We start from the raw sequence: 21,442 nt of genomic DNA, 5'->3' as shown, positions 1-21,442 counted from the left end.
AAGGGTATAATGATAAAAATAATTTTAAATTCTCTTTTCCCTTTTCTCGTAACAAACAAAGGAATTTGGTGGGTTCTTATCTTCTTTTTCATCTAACCGAACAAAATGAGGGAAGTTCATAATCTCTTCCCTAGGGATGTCTCATCCTTCCCTTCTTTTCTCCCTTCCATCTAATTTTTTTCCTTCCTAACGAACGGAGCCTAAGAGAGATGCACATATATATACACATTATCTAATTGTATATATATTATTTTATTATAAGGGTATATTAGTCAATTTATTGTTCAATTTTCTCGAAAGTCGTTATTTGTACAAATTGAAAAATGTAAGGGAATTATTATTTTTTTTTTTTTTTGGTTGCATTTAACCCTATCTTATATATATATTTGGGTTAATTACATTAACACTCATCAAGCTTGGCCAAATATTACATTGAAATATTTTTCAAAAATAACTATCACTTACATTATGTATACTCGGTTTAAAAAATTCTTTATCTTGCATCACTTAAATAGTCATAATTCCTTTTGTGGTTTAGTGTTTTTTTGAGTGAAACCAATTACATTGAAAATTAGACCTAAAACCTTCAAGTTGAGCTAAATTTGACCTCATTTGGATTAAAAACTAAAGAATTATGACCATTTGAAGTTAGCAATCCAAAGCCCTTGGTACCGTTTTTCGCTCAGGATCCTGATCCTATGAATTTGGGGAATCAAATAATTTATTTAGCAAAGTTAATTTTTTTCAGGTATTTTTGTCTAGTCCAAACAAGTAATTTCAAATTTTTTTTTGGTAATTTTTTATAGGTTACGCGTCAAAGAAATAATTTATTTAATAGAACAAACTTTTTTTTTTTTTTTTTGGTTCTATTCAAAAGAGATAATTTATTCAATATACATAATATTTTTGGAATCCTCTTTTTTCGGTATATATATATTTTAAATCAAAATAGGCAATTTAATTACTAAACATAATTTTTTTTAATAAAAAAAAAAATTGGATATGTGTTTTCCGTTTTTTTTTTTTTTTTTTTGGTCATGTCGAAACGAGACCTAAAATATTAAGGATTAAAGCTAAAAATAGAAAATCTGAAAAGACAGTTGCCTAATTTAAAAAATGATAATAATTTCCTTGTAAAGTAGCTTTAAGATTGGAGGTATATTTTTTTTTATAATTTTTTAAAAATATTTAATTTTCGGTAAATTTTTTATTTTTAGTTTCCATATACTATTATGTGTTCCTAAACCCATTTAGGTTAGGTTTCCTCCTGACAGTTTCCTTACAGGATTATTTTCTTTATAATGTTGTGTTAGGGTTTTCTTTATTCCATAGTAACTTTACTTTTGTAAAATCGAAACAAACAATTTATTTAACAGTTAACCTTCTTTTTTTTTTTTTTTTTTTTTTTTTTTTCACGTTTTATTTTTCAGTCTAGTCAAAAGAAGTAAATTTTTTTTATAAAGAAAATATTTAATTTTTTTATTTTTCAGTTTCCATATACCATTAGATTTTCCTAAACCCATATGTAAGCTTTATAGGTTTTCTCTATTATAAATAGGAACGGATCCTCTTCAAGGAAATTTCTTTCCTAGCATCTTTCAGTATGTAATCTTACAACTGCTCTAATGCCACATCACCAACTTACTATTTCATCATTAATTTACCAAACTTAATTAATAAACTACTAAATATGATATCTCCTAGACTAAAATTTCCAAGATAACAATTAAGGCGATTTCCTATCCCGTTAAAACTTTCACTTTACTTTTTTGTGCTAAAATTTTCAAGATAACAATTACCATTAAGCTTCCTTCTTTCAATTTCTCTCCAATATCATCAATCTTTATTACCTACAATTTAAGGTTTGGAAGATTTTAGAGTTTTTTTCTAGGTTGAGAAAGTATTTTAAGATCTTGATACATCAGATAACTCAAAGCTCATTTGGATCTCCTTTACCTTCCAGAGTTTTATCCATTGGAACAAAGATTTCACAGTTTTTTTTTGAGTTAATAAATATGGTATCGTTTGGACTAAAAACGTTGTGGTTCTTTCTCATCCAATTAGTGACACTGTTACAATTGGATTAGTAAAAATCTGAAAATTTGGATATAATTTTTTTTTTAAAAAAATTTGTGAATAAGAATATAGATTTCACTGCATTAGACAACTATAACAAAAAAAAAAAGTTTATTTTCCTCTTAAAATTGAATTTGCCAAAAAGTAAAGTGAAAGTTTTAGGGGATGGGAAATCGGCAGTAATTATTATCTTGGAAATTTTAGTACAAAGATATTATATTTATTAATTAATTAATTAAGTTTGGTAAATTAACGAGGGAATGGTAAGTTGATGATGTGGGGTTATAACAAGATTATATTCTTAAAAATAGTAAGAAAGAAATTTCGTTGGAGATGATTCATTTCCATTATAAATATGTACGTACCCTTCTATGTATTCAAAGTTGATCAGCTTTGTGGATTCAAGTTATTCATATAATATATTCATAGTTGAGAGATTCAAAATTGCCCATTGTTAGTTTTGCTTGGTCCAGGCAAACCATAGCGATGAAGAATGCAGAGAATACAAATCATGAGTCTTGCGAAGAAGAAGTCAAGCCTTTGCCTAGCCTTCCCGAACCTATCCTTGTTGAAATACTCTCAAAACTGCCCGTGAAGTCTCTGCTGCGATTCAAGTGCGTGTCAAAGTCATGGCGCTCTTTGATCTCGGACTCCCCCTTCATGAAAAAGCACCTCAATCAATCACTCGCACTCACGAAGTCCAGCTTCGAAACACAACGCTTGCTCATAGCCACTATACGCCCTCCATACCGTCTCTACACGGCAAGCTTCAGATCATCCATGTTTGAAATTGACGTAGAAAAGATTAAATTTTTATTTCCGAACAATCCTGTACATCCTCGGTGTAGCGTCGTTGGTTCTGGCAATGGGTTGATATGCATGGAGGTAGATTTTCTTTCTAAACCGATTGAAGATTTTTGGTTCATATATATATTCAATCCTTCCACGAGGGAGTTCATGCAAATACCAGATCGTGAATTTCCTCGTAACTTTGGATTTGGCTATGACCATTGTTCGGATGATTGCAAGTTGGTGAAAATAACCGACAATAGCGTTTATGTATATTCAGTGAGTGTTGGTTCTTGGAGAAAAGTTCAAGACTTTCCTGAGTACAATGATGGTCTTATAGCTAGTGAGCCTATGGTGGAGCTGAATGGAGTCATTCATTGGATTAGTTTGCTTCCGAAATTCGAGATTGTTGCTTTCAGTTTGGCGGATGAGAAACTGTGGATGATTGCCATGCCCCCTTGCTACACCGAATTTGAGGCATTCCGATTCACGGTGTTTCAAGGATGCCTTTGTGTAATGCCACAAGGGGATCATGCATATTGGATTATGAAGGAATATGGGGTGGAGGAGTCTTGGACTAGAATTGCTGGTGATGAAGTCCCAAAGTCAGATGTGTTCGCGCAATTGGCGGTCTTGAATTATGGTGAAACTATGCTGTTGGTAGACGGCAATAAGTCGGCTTTATACAACACAAGAGAGGACGCATGTTCGGAAAATATTGTCATCGAAGGAGAAGAGGATTTGAAGCTAACAATCTATGTAGATAGTTTCACATCACCTGTGATAGAGCACAAATGAAATTTAGGATAATTTATCTGATAGAAAGCATGTTTTTATCGCCCATATATAATGGCTTAACTCTTTGGTTTAGGGTTCTTTGAACCCCAATTAATTCTATGGTTTAGGGTTCAGAATATTTTGTTTTCTCAATTTTGGATATTTTGGATTTATTTATTTATTTTTTAAAAAAAATTCTAAATAGATTCTTTTTATTTTTTTAGTTTTAATAATTAGGTTTTTACCACAATTTTTGGAGAACGAATTAAATGTTGGACACTAATTAATTAGTTTCTTTATTGTGATGATTTCCTTACTGTAAATGTCGGACACTAATTAATTAGTTCACGTGTTCATATTCTTGAAGGGGTCATTTATTTTTGAGTAATAATATTTGCTTCGATTTGTTGCACCAATGTCCATTTATACATAAATAAAGAACTTGTCGAATGAATGAATAAAACATTATTATTAAGTTGTAAAATCTATAAAATTGCCTATACTAGTCCGAATTACACGAATATATAGTTGCGTATTTCAAAAAATGGGTGGGTGAATTTTAAAGATTTTAACAAATAAATAAATAAATAAAATTCTGAGACGACTCTTATCTCCAGTCCTTAATAGATTTGCTCCCTTGACACAAGGAACTGAAAGGAGCTTAACCATAGGTCCATAAGCTTTTATTGTTTTTTGAACTTTAACTACATTCTTTGAACTTTAACATGTAGTTATTAATTTGATTTTTTTTTTTTTAATCTTATTGAAATGAAATAAGATCACGTGGATGTGTTACATGGAATTAGAACTGAAAGTGTGGATGATTCCCATGCCTGCTCTATTCACCAATTTTGATGAGGCATTCGCTTACCTGAGTTATGAAGAAACTTTGATGTTGAGTGACTGCACTAATTCAGTTTAATACAACATAAGAGAGGAAACATATAGGGATCTTGACTTGCCTGATCAGGTCGAAGAAGATATGTAATCTATGTAAATAACATAAGTTTAATTCATGCAATAATCTATGTAAATAGTCTCGTATCACCCATCATGAAAAATGTGATAGGAAAACAAATAAAATTATTGTAATTTAGGATAATTTATGTGTAGAAAAAAAAAATCTTAACATGTGTGTTGCTTTGAAATTTATACCAGATAGAATCAAATATTTATCAGCCATAATCGCATTTTACTAATTCATATTGCTATCTTTAAACTATTGGACTGCCTCCTATCTAATCCTGCCTAGTGTGTGTGAAGTCATCTTGTTTGGTCCTAAAACTAGCTCTTTGTGGGTGTGAATACTATTCCATCTTACGGTTTTACTCCTCCCCATCCATATAATTCAATTTTGATTATTGTTTTTGAAGTGGTCGATCTCCACTGGAGTACAACTCCACTTGTCTCTTTTGTATGGAAAGAGGAACAGAAAGAGTTTGATGCTCCTTCCTCAAGTTCACCCGTTAGGTTAGGTTAGGTTAGGTTATTTTAGGGAGAGATTTTTGTAATGATTTATATTGGGTAAATTCCATCTATACTTCCTCATATTTGGCAATATTTCACTTACACCCCTCAACGTTTTAATATTTCACTGATGGAAAAAAAAAAACATGACCATTTGGTTGACTTTGAATGTACATTGTGCGTGGGAAAATTAATGATATATTATAGGTTAAAGTGTAAAGAAAACCACTTGCTCTATAAAAAATGTGCAAGGAACAATCTTATTAAAAATTAAATGCATATAAATCCTTATATTATCAGCATTTTGAATAAATTGCCCCCTAGTCATCATTTTTTACCAAAATTTTTATAAAAACTCCAAAATATCCTCAACTGGTGATGTAAGCCCAAAAAAAAAAAAAAAAAACACAATAATTCTCTATATTTGGAGGAGCACCTCTGGGTTGTTCTTCTTCTTTGTTGTAGAGAGACAGTCTCGTTCAAGGCTGTACAGTGTAATGGTGGTGGTAGTCTCATTTAAGGCTGTACAATGTAATGGTGGCGGTGTTCGGGATCAAACATATATATATATATATATATATATTCCATTGTAGCCCTTCAACAATGCAATCACAGCTACAACAAAATCTCTGGTTTGGTGGAAACAAAAACCACGGCAAAAGAAAACAATTCAATGATTCCAAGTTAGGACTCCTTTACTACACATGCAGAGATCAATTTTAAGTACTACATGCTAAATATTTAGCTTGAAGGTGATTCAACCTATGCTGCAACTGCCTTCACTTTCTTAATTGGAAGGTTTGGAATGATCATACCAAGGTTCGATCGATTGAACAGAGACAATTTCTATCTTTTTGCTTCCACTTTGCTCCATCTTTCCACTAGACTTTGGATTGCCTTCTACAATGCTCTAATTCAGCTGATTTAGCTCATTTTGGGATTAAGAACCTGAAAAAGAGAAAAATGTAAAATAAGACTAAAGCAGGAAAATAAGATAGAATAATGTCCTAATATACTCAAGATCAAGGGTTTAAATGTGCACTTTTCAGTGCTTATCACTGATCTCCCCGGATCTTCGAGCGTGGTCCTGGCCAACCCGCACTTAAAAATTCGGATGTATCACACCAATCTCTATCAAGTTATAATGGTAGGAACAACAAAAAGGTAATAATATTTATATGTCAAAGAAGCCAACATTAAACCATCATCTTTCTAGATAGACAAAAAACTTTCACAACATATAACTATGCATTTGATCAATATTATAACCTAAGTCATAAAGAAAATCTCAATGAATCGTTTTACAACTCACATAACATACATATAGCTCATGATAAACCCCAAAACTCAAGGAAATTCCTAAGTTACAATCATACTACAGCCCCACCTCACTAGAGAAATCCTCTCTAGAATCCAAGGAAAAGATAAGCAATGAGAAATCCAAGACAAGAGCTTTGTAGTCCAAGATGCAAGCAAGATTTCTCCCTTCTTTGGTGTGAGCAAAAGGTGAGAGGAAGATGGTGAAATCTAAGCTCTAAGTTAAGTATCCATGGTGGTTTAGAGAGAGAAACGAATTGGAGAAGATGAAGTTCCTATTAAAAAGTTGTAAGACAATGAGATATATCCTATTATGTTGTCTTGCACTACCTCTCACACACACTCTCTCATTTTAGCCCTCCATTTATCATCATCTAAATTCCCCACATGCCCCAATCAAGTGCCAACACTTACCCCAATCATTCCAAGACACCTTGCACAACTTTCCCAAAATTACACAAAAGTCCTCTCTAGAAATATCTAAAAAGTTAATCGCACTAATGCCCCAAATAAAAATATCTCAAGTCGCATAAAGGATCCCAAAAATGAAAATGTCCCCAAAGAAAGTTAACATATCTACCCCCATGAAAATGAAATTGAACAAGCATGCATTGCTATATAAAGGAAATCATGTCATGAGGATGAAATGTACTAATATGGATGCACGAAGAGTCGGGAGCCAATCCCGGACACCAACCCTACCTTGGTTTCACAAAACCTTAAGGCAATAAGGAAAAAGGAAATAAAGAAAAAGACAATAAACCTTGGAAAAGAAAAAAGATGACATGATCATCAAATAAAACAAGAACAAGCACAACACAGAACTCTAATGAAAGAAGTGCCGGGAACTATTCTTGAGCACTTAACTTGACTTGGTTAGGCAAAACCCGAACTCGGAAAAATAACGGAAAAAAAAAAATCCATAAAAATGAAAAAGGAACCAGTCTCTACAGAATATATATTTAAATCAATCTAATGAAATTATTATGAAATTGATTAATATTATGACTATATATATATATATTTAAATCAATCCAATGAAATTATTATGAAATTGATTTTGAGTAATGATACACAATTTAGCTATTAAGCTATCAATATAAATCGACGATTACTTAATATATTTTATATAATGTTCATAATATGATGTTATATTTTTTCTCTATTTATTTCTTCTTTTCTTTTATTCTTTTACTTAATATATTTTATATAATGTTCATAATATGATGTCATATTTTTTCTCTATTTATTTCTTCGTTTCTTTTTTTTTTTTTTTTTTTTTTTTTTTTTTTTTTTTTTTTTTTTTCCTTCTACCTTCCTTTATTTTATAAATTGAATTGATTAGAAATACTAAAACATTAATCAGCATGAAACATAATTAGCTTTATCAATCATATGCCTCAATTTATTATGATTATTCTTTTTTTCCCCGGAAAGTCAAGCAAAATGTATTAAATAAGATGAGTAATTACAAGGGAGCTATAGCCAAATAAGGAATTGGCATAAGCTAACCAGGCCAAATCCATACACATACAACCAGCCCAAATAACAAGACAATATCAAATAGCCCTTGCTAACACATGTACAACGTTATGAGAGGATATTTGCCCTTCTGGTGAACACAGATGTAACGATCCTGGATTTTACAAACCCAGTGTGTCCTGTGATGACCCGAGACGGATCCAAAAAAAAATGCGGAATCTAAAAAAAACCATGGCCTCTAGAGATGTACATCACTCCTAAGACACAAAAATGGCTTCTTGAGGAGTCCCATGACTCAACGGAAGCAAGAGGGAAACAAGGGTTTCAAAACCCTACAAGAAATGGACCAAGGGTAAAATGATCATTTTACCCAGAAATGGGTGCCATCGTGCACACCATTGGATAGAAAATAAAAAATTAATCAAGATGGACTCAAGAATCACATGATTCAGCGTCCGAACGAAGGAGAAATGACAAGATGAAGAAAAACGAGCAAAACCCGTTAATCAAGGGCAAAATGGTCAATTTGCAACCAAGAAGGGAAATTTGACTCCAACCAAGTTAAATAAGGTCCACACAACCTATGCTAATCATTTCACAACATTCCAAGAGGTTCTAAGAACTTTGGACAAGAATCCCACAAAACGCCCTTTCCCGGTTTGAGCGAAAACTGATACCCTCTCACTAAAACATGAATAACTCCCATTGTGATTGAAATCTAAGAATCGCATTGGTACCATTGGAAAGCTGACTCAAAATCCATGAATTTAGGCTCAAGAATCACCCTATTTGGGTTAGAAATGAAGGAGATATTGTCGTTTGAAGTCGGAACAATAGTGCTGATACAAAACTGGAAGGTAGCTGAATGAAAGCTATTTAGGTCGACCGAAATAGCCGACCAAAAAAATTTCCAAAACTCCTGAAAATGAAGAAAAATCATTTAGGTTGACCGAAATGGACCTGAAACTTGATTTTGGCTACTGGAATGCATGTTTTACTGTGCAAATGAAACCCAAAAGGTTTCAATCGACCGAAATAGCATTTCGGTCAGCCGAAATGACTCAAGAAGGTGCAAAGAAACCTCTGCTATGCACCAGGTTGAAAAGAATGCTTAAGTCACATTTGCATCCCTCGTGGCATCATCCCTCATGTCATGATCAATTTACATTATATGTTAATGTGTGATGATGTGAACATTCACGCAAGTGTTCTCCCTTGTCCGAACTCCAAATCGAGTGAATTTAATATAACATTTTAAACATGCTACAATGGCCTACGGCCTCATAACATCTCATTTACAAAATTTGACATGTCAAACCTCTAAAGTTGATAAAAATACATTTTTGAACAAAATGTGGCACCAAATGAGTATAAGTGCAAATATAAGCATGCTTGGCCCTTGGCTTCATGTCATGCATATCAAATACATTACAAAAGGTGTACTTATGTACACATTCATATTTAAAACAAAATTACAAGTTTTGTCATACAAAGTTACAAATAAGATTTTATACTAACATTTTCATGAAAATGATGCTTCAAGTCTACGAAGCTTCCATGGTATAGTGTGCATCCCAAATCAAGATCCCTGTACCTGAAAATGTCCCCACTACGTGGGTGAGTAACATAAAGCTACTCGTAGGAGATGAGTATGCATCGACCTAGTATTTTACAATTACATCACCTTAAGGTGAAACATGTTAAAGGGGCTCATGCCAAACGTCTATATTAAAGTGAGACTCAGGGATCATCCTAAGCTACACATATGATTTAAAGTGAACAACGGTATACAAGTATACATGCTCAAGCATACTAAGTAATGTTAAAATATATTCTACAACATACAAGCATACATTTCCAAGGATACTAAACCATATTAAGACAAGTCATGCAATGTCTAAGCATAGGTGCACAAGTATACATTTTGTATGGAAATTTCGTAAATCAAGTATACAAACACAAGTATACTAAATAATAGGATTTCGCATATGACAAGTATACATAGCACAAGTATAATAAATGAAGTTTAAATCATGAAGCAAGTATACAAGTTCAAGTATACTAAATAGAATTCAAATATCCAAAGCAAGCATTAATTCTCAAGTTACAAGTAATCCATGATTAACAATTTGAAATTAAATGTGAAACCAAATAGTGAAAAAACTAGGACATGTGGTCGCTAAACCAAGCAGGTATTTTTGGGTAATTACGACCCACAAGGTACCACCTAGTGCGCACTTATGACTTAGAAGACTCTTATCTCCGTACTAGAGCCAAACCCTAGCCATCACATAAATTATGTCCTCACAAGCTTTCCAAAACCAATAAGTTCAAAACTTATACAAAATCAAATGCAAGTTACCATATTCCTGTTGTGATTTATATGCCCTGGCATAGCAAATTTCTGTTTGGATTAATTGACATATGTTCCTGACGTTTCTGAAATATTTATGTTTTATACAATTGGTGAATTCAATGTATTATATTTCGATTCACTATGAAATTGATAGTGTCCATGTAATTACAAGAAATATTTATGTATATGTATGTGATGGCAATCAATGCATGATATATAAATAGTAATTATAAATTGTTCATAGTCGGTAATTATGGATGGACTCATAATTAATTAAGACTTGAACTGGATCCGCGTTAGGTTGAGATATATTGCGAGAGCCGTCGTATGCAATTACTCCCTATCACTGTCATGGCATTTGACTCTTAAGCATGAGAAAAGTATAGACTCTTTTATTAATTAATAATTACTTTGATTTGTTCGGCGAATTCTTCGGGATCCTTAGACCGACACTTCGGGTAGTTATGTAATTAATAGTTAGAGGGTTATATTTTCAATATTTGCATCATTGCTACTTGTATTTATTTTGTATTGATTATGGTTGATCACAAAGTAAATTCGAAGGCCTTCGTATGATTTTAGACAAAATGATTTATTATATATTTATTTATTAAATTATTATTTTTGTCAAACAAATATTTTATTGTGATCGAGCCAGAAATAATCAAAGGTACCAAAATAAATATATTAATTAAGTAGTCGGATTGATGGCATTATTTATCCGATAACTAATTATGCATAGAGGGGTCAAAGTGCAACATTGACTTAGAGGTTATTTATTATTTAATTGGAGTTCAATTAATTTCTTTTAGTGGAGTAGAAATTAATTTATGAATTAATTGAATTGGGTCCATGGACTGGGCCAATTATTAATTCATTGTAGCCAATAAAATAATAGGCCCAATGGATTCTCACTCATAGCCCAACTTGATATTGGAATCATATTAGATTTGAGACATATAAATTAGAGATGGAGAAGGATTTGTTGTTTCCTTTTCTTTATTTTTATGTTGCCTATAAATATATATGGTCTATGTATATTTTAGGGGGTGATTTTTATGAGAAGGAAAAAGGAATAAATTTTCTCTCTCTAGAAAATTAGGGTTTATGTTCTCATCTAATGAAGGCTCCCACAAGCCTAGTTTTCCAAGGTCATTCATGGAGGCTTATGAGTGATTCCTAAAGGCAAAACAATTACCAAGAAGATGGAGATCTAAGGAGAATGCATCTTGCTAAGGGATCTACAATAAGTGAGAACATTCACTTTAGAGGAAAGATTTAAAGGTTTACTCAGACCTTTTGATGTAAGTATTCAATCCATTAATTGAATGATATATCATGTTTTATTTTTGTATAAAACTCGTCTCTATGTAATGAATCAAGATCTATGAAGTTAAATCCCTCGAAAAGTTTTTAAAACTTGCACGTTTCCCAACAGTGGTATCAGAGCATGGTTTGATTCATTACTAGAGATCATGATTTTATGAAAATCATCATTCATGGATCCAAAATTATATTCATATATATTTTTATCGATGTATGTTGATGTATGATTTAATATGTTGATATATATTGATACATAATGATGTATGAATGATTGTGAATGAATGATGATGTATGGTTGGGCCATGGATGAAGCTTATAGGTTAAATGAATGTAATTTTATCTTTGGATGAATGTAATTAAGGCTTTGATTTAGCCGTTTGAAAGTTCAATGATATAATTTATTTTTCCCATTGTATTTCAAGTTGTAAATATTTTTAAAGCCATGTAATATTCATCAAAGGATGCTATGAAGCTTCAAGAAGATCCAAAAGGGTTAAATTATGCTTCAGTAATTTTCTGGAATTTTTCCGAATTTTTTGGAATTTTTCTGGAATTTTTTGAGGCTTAATTTAATTTTCTGGGAATTTTTCTGATTTTTCTGGAATTTTTCGGCTTTTTTCCGGTGGCCGGAGTATCTCCGGCGGCGAGAAGAGGCGTCGGAGGAGGCTGGAATCAGATGTAGTGCATAGAGGGTGAGCCTGGCGCGTGAGGAACACGCGCCAGGAGGTGACATATGCTGGCGCGTGCATTGCACGCGCCGGCCAAGGTTGTATGACCTCCACGCGTGTGCAGGCGCGTGGAGGCGCGTCCCACGCGCCCCACGCGGGTGCCAGCGCGTGAGGGCGCGTCCCACGCGCCCCAGGCGAGTGCCAGCGCGTGGGGGCGCGTGCCTTCACCTGCAGCATGCCCCAGGCGCGTGTGAGCGCGTGTGGGGCCCTCCAGGCGCGTTCCAAGCGGTGTTTTGCTTCTCTCGGTGTGTACCAGCCTTATGTGGGTGTTTGCAAGCCGATGGATGATCTTCCCGCGATACTTAGAGTAGTTAAATGTTAAAAGCTGATTCCATTGGCCGTTTTATTTGCTTTATCTGTCATTTATTTATTTATGCGATGTATGAAATTCATGTAATATATAATTGCTAATTAATTATTATTCATGCATTGGATCCATGATATTTATTTAAATGGCTTGATTTATATTAATTAAGTTATGAAAATTAATTGGATCTGATTACTAATTAATTTGAGGGCACTTATTGGGAAACGCAAAATTATTTTTTGTAAATTATTTTTAAAGTGTGCTTCAAATTAAATATTAGTAAATCGTTTAAAGTCCAAATATTTTCTAAATTTAATTGGATTAAAATTAAGACGTTTTGCATGCATTATATCATGTAAATGAATAAAATGAAAACCCTAGTTATGAATGATTAAAAAAAAAAAAATTGAGTGGGAGCGGGGATTTTTATACATTGCCCCATGGCCTTCGTTATTAACACCATTGTAATTAGGTCTTCAAAAATAAGGCCCTACGCATGATTTGAAGAATCTTAATATTACAAGAATGGTTATCTCATAAAAATAATAATATTAAATGTTCATTGTAATTAGATCTTTAAAAATAAGGCCCTACGCATGATTTAAAGAGTCTAGATTATAATGACAAGATATTTAATGTTTTATTTTTCATTAGAGCTTTAATAACGTTATACACTCAATCTAAAATCAATAGTGTTAGCTCCCCAACAAAGTGGTCTATACTAGGTGATTTTAGAAAGGCTAAACATAATCGGAAATCATTTCATATAGATAGACAAGGCATTGTCTTAAGAGATATGGAAATGATGGGATTTGCCCGCCAATAACAATAATGAACTTCGCCAACCGAATAAGTTATTGATGTATTGGTTATCCGATTTTTCATGCAGTGGTTAAGGGACCCACATATTATTATTTTAATGGAAGTGCTCGCCTAATAGCAAATGAATCTCAATAATAGTAATAATGAACTCCTCCAACAGGATAAGTTATTGACATATTGATTGGTTGATTTATTATGCTACAGAGTTGAGGGACCCGCATTAATTAAAAGGGATTGTTCACCAATAATGATAATGATCTCTTGTTCGATTGAGATTTATTATATTATGTGGTTAACAAACTCATTTTAATTTTAAATATGCATGACAGAATTAATAATTCACCTTGCATGTTGTATGAATGCATTTATATTCAGATGAATTATGTTTAATCCATTTTATCTGCTTGCTTACATATTATTTGATATTGGACCTTATTTATAATGATTGAAAAATGAACTTAGATATTTTTTTCACAACGTAAGGGTACAAAATGTGTTTATTACTCCTATACCTATCTCTTTTACTTTGAAATACCAAATTTGACATTAATGCTTTTAATAAATTAGATAAGGCAAATGATATGACTTGGTGCAATATTCTAGAATTTAGCTCGAATATACTCCAAAGCTAACATTTGTATTATTTTATTTTCTTCAAGCATCATATTAAATGTCAATGAGATATTTTGGTGAGATTAGATAGAGCATATGCCTAAGTACTGTGTCAAATTTAAATACCATCAAGATAGCCTCATGAACTCCAGTTTGAAATCAAATTTTGGAAAATGATTGTTTATTATTTAAAATTAGCTGGAGATCAATAGGGCTGACTTGGGTGGTAAGTTTCAAGTTGACATGATTATTGTCTTGTTACCAAACTCGTTCGATTCTGTTATAGTGAACTAAATAAGGAATCAGTTTGAGTTCACACTCGCTGATATTCTTATAGAATTGGTAACAGATGAAGGGATAATCAAGAGTATGGGCGTTCCTATCAATCTAACCTAGTCTATACCATCTTCTTCTAGGCCCAAGTGGACGGGCAAAGCAAAGAAGAAGGATGATAATAGGACTAGGCTAGCACAAAACATAGGTATCTTTTGTCGCTAACTAAGACACTAAAGGACAAACTGTCTAAGCAATGACGTGGCATAGGAAAATATATATTTAATCATTGAGCCATGTTATGTGGTTGTATCTATTGATTCCTAATGGATAGATTCTGGAGCCACTAAACATGTTTGCAATTTATTGTAAGGATTTCAGGAATCCAGAAGCCTTGATGATATGGGTATGTATTTATCTTTTGACCTGATGCCAAGGTTGTAGTTAAGTCAGTGGGAGTATTACATCTGAAATTAGAGAGTATGAGGATATTAGTATTAGAGAACTATCTTTATGCACAGAAGTGAAACGCAATCTCATTCTTATTTCACTTTTGGCTTATAAAAACTAGATCGTTATTTTGTAAAACTGGTTTTATAAAATTGAATAGATATGTGATTGCTTCTGGTGCATTGAAAGATGGTTAATATACTATAATCACAAGCTCTTAAGATTTGCAGGATGTAGAAACTAATGTTGCATCTTCTAGATTGAATGTTAAGAGAAAATTTGTTATTCCTGACTCATTGTATTTTTGGTGTCTATTTTTGGGTTGTAATCAATCAAAATGAGATTTAAAGATTGGTTAAAAAAGGTTTATTACCTAGTGAGGCAGAGGAGCCTAAACCAAACTTGTGAATCTTGTTTTGAAGGATAGATAACTCTAAGGGCTTAATCAGCCAAATGAAATAGACATAAAGAACAATTGGAGTCGGTACACACGTACACGTGTAGTCTTATGAACATCCAATCAAGATTACTCACGTTTTGGATAAATTTACCTGTTGCAACACAAGTCTTATACTTTTGGTATATTCCGAGAGGGTCAAGACTGATGTGGAGCACAGATTAGGTAAACTTATCAAGACACTTCGATCTGATCGAGTATTTGAGTATTTCTTGGGATAGTGCAAAGACTATATGGTCAATGAGGGTGTTGTGTACCAGTTTTCCGCAATTGACGCTAAATTAATTTAGGTGTCAAATAGGAATAACAGAATTCCACTTAACATGGTTAGATCTATGATCAGTAATGCCACATTATCTCTTTCATTTAAGAGTTTAGCGTTAATGACATCGATGCGCATTATGAACTGCATTCCATCTTAGTCTATCTCAAGGACACCGTTGAGCTGTGTTTTTGACTAAATATTAGTTTGAATCGTATGCACATATGGGGTAGTCTTGCACACGTGCGTTTGATATGGACAAGTAAGTTGGAATCAGATCATAGGCATGCTAGATTTGATAGCTACTCTAAATGTCACTAGGATGGATTATTTTATGATCTCAAAGATAAAAGTTGATTGTTTTCACTCACTGTTTATCTATAGGAGAATCATATTATGAATCACATACCTAGTAGCATAATGTTAGAGAATTTGGTATGAGTACCAGATGTACCACATGTGAACACACTTATTATAGAGATTGAGAATAATATATGAATTCCCTATTGATGCGTTAGCATCATCTACTACACAGATTCTTGCATCGGTACATTGATGTAGTGGGAGGATTATCATCCAATTCGACAGAATCATGTTTTTAGGTGAGACCATTATGAATATCCCTGTTAAACATGAGTTGGACCCAGTAAGCTACACGGAAGCGTGAACCGATGTGGATACAGATCGTTTTGGTGAGTTACTATGAAATCAGAGTTGGAATCTATGTATTCTAATAAATTCTGGGATCTTTTAGAACTTTCTAGTAGGGTGATTCCTATGGAAGGCAAGTTAATCTACAAAAAGATACCAGAAGATTTCTTAGTGAATAAATCATGAGTGTACAAGGGAATGTCATTATTTTTCTTAATTCTATATATTGATGACATCCTACTCATTTATAATGACGTGGAAGTTTTGTCATCAATTATAAGGTAGTTGTTCAATTACTTTTAAATGAAGGATTTTCAAGATGTAAGCTATATTCCTAGGATCAAGCTTTTGCAAGATCAGGTTAAAAGGAAAATAGGCTTATCTTAATAATCCTACATTGATAAAGTTTTGACCAGGTTTGGTATGCATAACTCAAAGAATGAGTTCTTGCTTTATTGATATGGATCGCTCTCTCTAGTAAGTAGTTTTTCAAGACTAGCAGAGGAGATTGAGCAAATGAGACTGAAACAATATGTTTCGGCATATGAGAGTCTCATATATGCCATGGTCTATACCAAACAGGACATCTGCTACATAGTAGGGATAGTCAGTAGAGATCAGTCCAATACTGGACTTGACAACTGGTCTATTGTGAAAAATATCATTAAGTACCTAAGGAGAATCAATGATATCATACTCATTTATGGATGTGATGATATGGTCCTAGTCAGGTATGCTAGTTCTGATTTTCAATCAGAAGTAGATACTATGAGGTTCATGACTTAGTATATGTTCACTTAATGGAAGGGAAATCAGTTGGTAGATTGTCAAGCAGATTTCAACTGTTGACTCAAACCTGCAGGTGGAACATATTGCAGCCTTAAAGGTGGCAATATAAGCCTATTGGTTTGATCTCACTGATTTAGAGGTTGTGGAGCATACTAGCCTGCCTATCGAGCTATATTGTGACAATAGTGCAGAAGTAGTCCAAACCAATGACCCAAGGTTCCATAGATGAACAAAATACACTGATAGGAAGTATCATGTTCTACATGATATTGTCCGGCAAGAAAATGTACTTGTAGCTAGAACATTGCATTGGAACACAACTTTGTTGATCCATTATCAAAGGTGTCATTGATCAATAATTTTGATCATCATCTGGATAACATTGGAGTTAGGTGCAATTTGAATTGGCTATGAGGGCAAGTGGGAGCTGTTGGGATTTATATGCCCTGGCATAGCAAATTCCTGTTTGGATTAATTGACATATGTTCCTGACGTTTCTGAAATATTTATGTTTTATACAATTGGTGAATTCAATGTATTATATTTCGATTCACTATGAAATTGATAGCGTCCATGTAATTACAAGAAATATTTATGTATATGTATGTGATGGCAATCAATGCATGATATATAAATAGTAATTATAAATTGTTCATAGTCGGTAATTATGGATGGACTCATAATTAATTAAGACTTGAACTGGATCCGCATTAGGTTGAGATATATTGCGAGAGCCGTCGTATGCAATTACTCCCTATCACCGTCATGGCATTTGACTCTTAAGCATGAGAAAAGTATAGACTCTTTTATTAATTAATAATTACTTTGATTTGTTCGGCGAATTCTTCGGGATCCTTAGACCGACACTTCGGGTAGTTATGTAATTAATAGTTAGAGGGTTATATTTTCAATATTTGCATCATTACTACTTGTATTTATTTTGTATTGATTATGGTTGATCACAAAGTAAATTCGAAGGCCTTCGTATGATTTTAGACAAAATGATTTATTATATATTTATTTATTAAATTATTATTTTTGTCAAACAAATGTTTTATTGTGATCGAGCCAGAAATAATCAAAGGTACCAAAATAAATATATTAATTAAGTAGTCGGATTGATGGCATTATTTATCCGATAACTAATTATGCATAGAGGGGTCAAAGTGCAACATTGACTTAGAGGTTATTTATTATTTAATTGGAGTTCAATTAATTTCTTTTAGTGGAGTAGAAATTAATTTATGAATTAATTGAATTGGGTCCATGGACCGGGCCAATTATTAATTCATTGTAGCCAATAAAATAATAGGCCCAATGGATTCTCACTCATAGCCCAACTTGATATTGGAATCATATTAGATTTGAGACATATGAATTAGAGATGGAGAAGGATTTGTTGTTTCCTTTTCTTTATTTTTATGTTGCCTATAAATATACATGGTCTATGTATATTTTAGGGGGTGATTTTTATGAGAAGGAAAAAGGAATAAATTTTCTCTCTCTAGAAAATTAGGGTTTATGTTCTCATCTAATAGAGGCTCCCACAAGCCTAGTTTTCCAAGGTCATTCATGGAGGCTTATGAGTGATTCCTAAAGGCAAAACAATTACCAAGAAGATGGAGATCTAAGGAGAATGCATCTTGCTAAGGGATCTACAATAAGTGAGAACATTCACTTTAGAGGAAAGATTTAAAGGTTTACTCAGACCTTTTGATGTAAGTATTCAATCCATTAATTGAATGATACATCATGTTTTATTTTTGCATAAAACTCGTCTCTATGTAATGAATCAAGATCTATGAAGTTAAATCCCTCGAAAAGTTTTTAAAACTTGCACGTTTCCCAACAATTCCATGCACAAGTAAGGTTGAATCCATACAATTCATGTCCTAGAATTTAACTCTAAATAGCATATGACATGTCATGTCCTCGATATGCAACTTATATACAAAACAAGAATATTTTACAATAATTGAGCCACATTACCATCCTAAGCCACAAGTACTAAATAGACTACAATTTAGTATCAAGCTTTCAAGGTAAATAATTGTAATATTCTAACAGGCTATATACCTACACAAGATATATTTAAACAAGCTATTCAAGACAATGATATCACATATCATGCTAAGTCAAATTACCATATTTAGAGACGACAAGTATTAATTCTATAACAAGTTAGTAGCATGCTCACAAGGTAATTAAACATATTCCATTTCAAGAGATTATCAACCTAATCATGAAAAGTCTCTAGATTTCAAGTCAATTCCAACTAGGCTCAAATTAATATATATTAAAGGTTATAACATGGTCTTCACATATATTATACCCAAAAGTAATTTAAGCGACTACAACACTTAAAACAAAATTAATTAAGCTAATTAATTAATTTTTCTCTAGATTTTCAAACATATCCAAATGCCCTCAATTTAACATATGTTAAGGAACTCACCAAGACCTACTTTAATATCATATTACAAGTTGATTTCATGTTTGTTACAACTATGTGAATTAATATTTCATAAAAGATAAATATTAAATAAGTTTTGCAATTCTTATTCAAATGACCCAAATTTAATATATGTTAACAAGTATACCAAGGCCTAAATTACTAGCATGCTAGAATTTAATTCTAAGCAACATACATCCATGTGAATTAAATCTTAATCATAAAAAATAATTAAATTAAATTCTAAAACTTGGACAAAGGCATGCTTACAAGTTGTATATGCTTATATAACAATCAATACAACATTAATATAAACCTAAGACATCCCCTACCTCATTTTGAGATGAAATCTCAAATCCCCGCCGAATTGAAACTGCTCCGAATCCGACGAAATTCCTAGGTTTTGTCGGGGACAACACAACGAACATGAATCCCAAGGAAGCCCCATGAAAATCATAACTTGACTTCAAACCCAAACTCACAAAATGGTTAGAAATGGGTTCTAATAAGGGAGAAAGGTAGAGCACGACGAGGCCTACGATAAACGTTAAGGCCGAAGACTTTTCACTAAGGAAATCAAGTGGAGAAGAAGAAAGAATGAAGGCAGCCCCTTGGGCTCCCATGGTTGCCGGCCAAGAGGGTGAAGAAGATGATGGAAATCTAACTTCTTGACTTAAGACCCTCTATTTATAGAAAATCTCAAAAAGTGCCCCGAAAAGGTTCCGCCGGGTCCGGAAAAGTGGAATTTGAGTAGACGCGCTCAAATGGCAAAACTCTATGAACGAAAAAGATTTAAAATGAGAAAATATGAACAATGGAAGAAACAACGTCGAAAACTGAGTCCCGAGCAGAGAGATATGCCCTAAATAAGTTTAGTTGCAACCGGGTCCAGAAACCCTAAAACTGGAGAAAAATGACCAGAAGGAAATTCTATGAGTACATGACTCAAAAAAATGTGAAAATGAATCCCATATAAGGATCCAAACTTAAAACAAGGTATTTTGCAATAACTTTCGTTAATTGCACAATGGCCCCTATAAAAAAGGGTCAATTGCAAAACTTCCCCAGAATGAAAATATCTTCCAAAAGATATCTTCCAAAAGATATTTTCTTAGATACCCCCAAAATAAAATATTCAAAAGATATTTATGAAAAACACCTCAAGAAAAGAAAAAGATTCTAAAGAACTGTGCATCCATGCCCCTATAGACATCGGGAGCAACCAGAGTACTTTTCTGCAAAAGTAAAGATACGTATTTCATGAAAACCACTTAGGATGAAGATATGTGAAGTCAAAAACCAACTCCGAACACAAATATTGAGGTTTTGCCAACTAAGTGACAAACGGGGAAAAGACAAAATAGGGAAAAGGACGAAAAAGTGAATAGTGTCGAAAAATGAAAAATGTGGAAATGACTCGGTCCACGAAGGAAGTTGTCAATCGAAAGGAAAAAGTCTCAGAAACCATTTCCGAGCACTCGAGACGACACTAAGCGATGAGAAATTGAACTCAGAAAAGAAATTTCAACAAAAAAAATTCATCCGTAAAATTCTGAGGAAAAAGGAAAGGAAGGAAATGACCGGGTCATTACAATAGAGAGGAAGCCAGTGAAATCACTGAGGAGAGGAATGTTCAATGGCTTTGGAAGGGGACATGTGCAATCCAACGACACTCCCCAATCGATCAGCAGACTACAAGAGTTTGCGCAATCTTTCAGCAGACATGTCGATAACTTGTAGGAGATAGAGGAGAGTATTCTATAAAGCACCATGTTTTGGGAGGAAACCTAGCTTGAGAAAAGCCAAGCATTGCACTCCACCTAGATGTGGTACACCGTAGCTGTGAATGCCATCCTCCATATAATGAATTGTGGCTTGTTTTGCTTCCAGTGGTGACTGGCCCACTCAATGAGTCGTCTCCAAGAGGTAAGACTTGTAAATGATCTACATCTTTGTTGTATGAAACTCCAAATTGGAGAAAAAAAATAGGCAATTAAAGAACAAATGAGAGTGCGATTTCCCATGAGATAAGCAGAGTCTACATAAATT

The 21,442-nt window shown here is 33.2% G+C and overlaps 1 protein-coding gene across 1 annotated transcript; it reads left to right on the top strand.

Moving 5' to 3' along the window:
- The first annotated feature begins 2,562 nt into the window (after positions 1-2,562).
- LOC132270469 (F-box/kelch-repeat protein At3g06240-like) lies at positions 2,563-3,663 on the top strand. Its single transcript, XM_059771648.1, has one exon. The coding sequence runs from the start codon at positions 2,563-2,565 to the stop codon at positions 3,661-3,663; it is 1,101 nt and encodes a 366-aa protein (XP_059627631.1).
- The last annotated feature ends 17,779 nt before the right edge of the window (positions 3,664-21,442 follow it).

This window comes from Cornus florida, unplaced genomic scaffold (genome assembly GCF_030987335.1).
Source record: "Cornus florida cultivar Cherokee Brave unplaced genomic scaffold, ASM3098733v1 CherokeeBrave_3.0.0_Hap2_Chr08, whole genome shotgun sequence".
NCBI lineage: Eukaryota > Viridiplantae > Streptophyta > Magnoliopsida > Cornales > Cornaceae > Cornus > Cornus florida.
The sequence above is the reverse complement of the archived record's forward strand: the minus strand, read 5'-3'. Positions and strand labels throughout refer to the sequence as shown.

What these genes read in the sequence shown, in the direction of transcription:
- LOC132270469 (XM_059771648.1), top strand. Translation starts at nt 2,563, where the DNA reads ATGAAGAATGCAGAGAATACAAATCATGAGTCTTGCGAAGAAGAAGTC.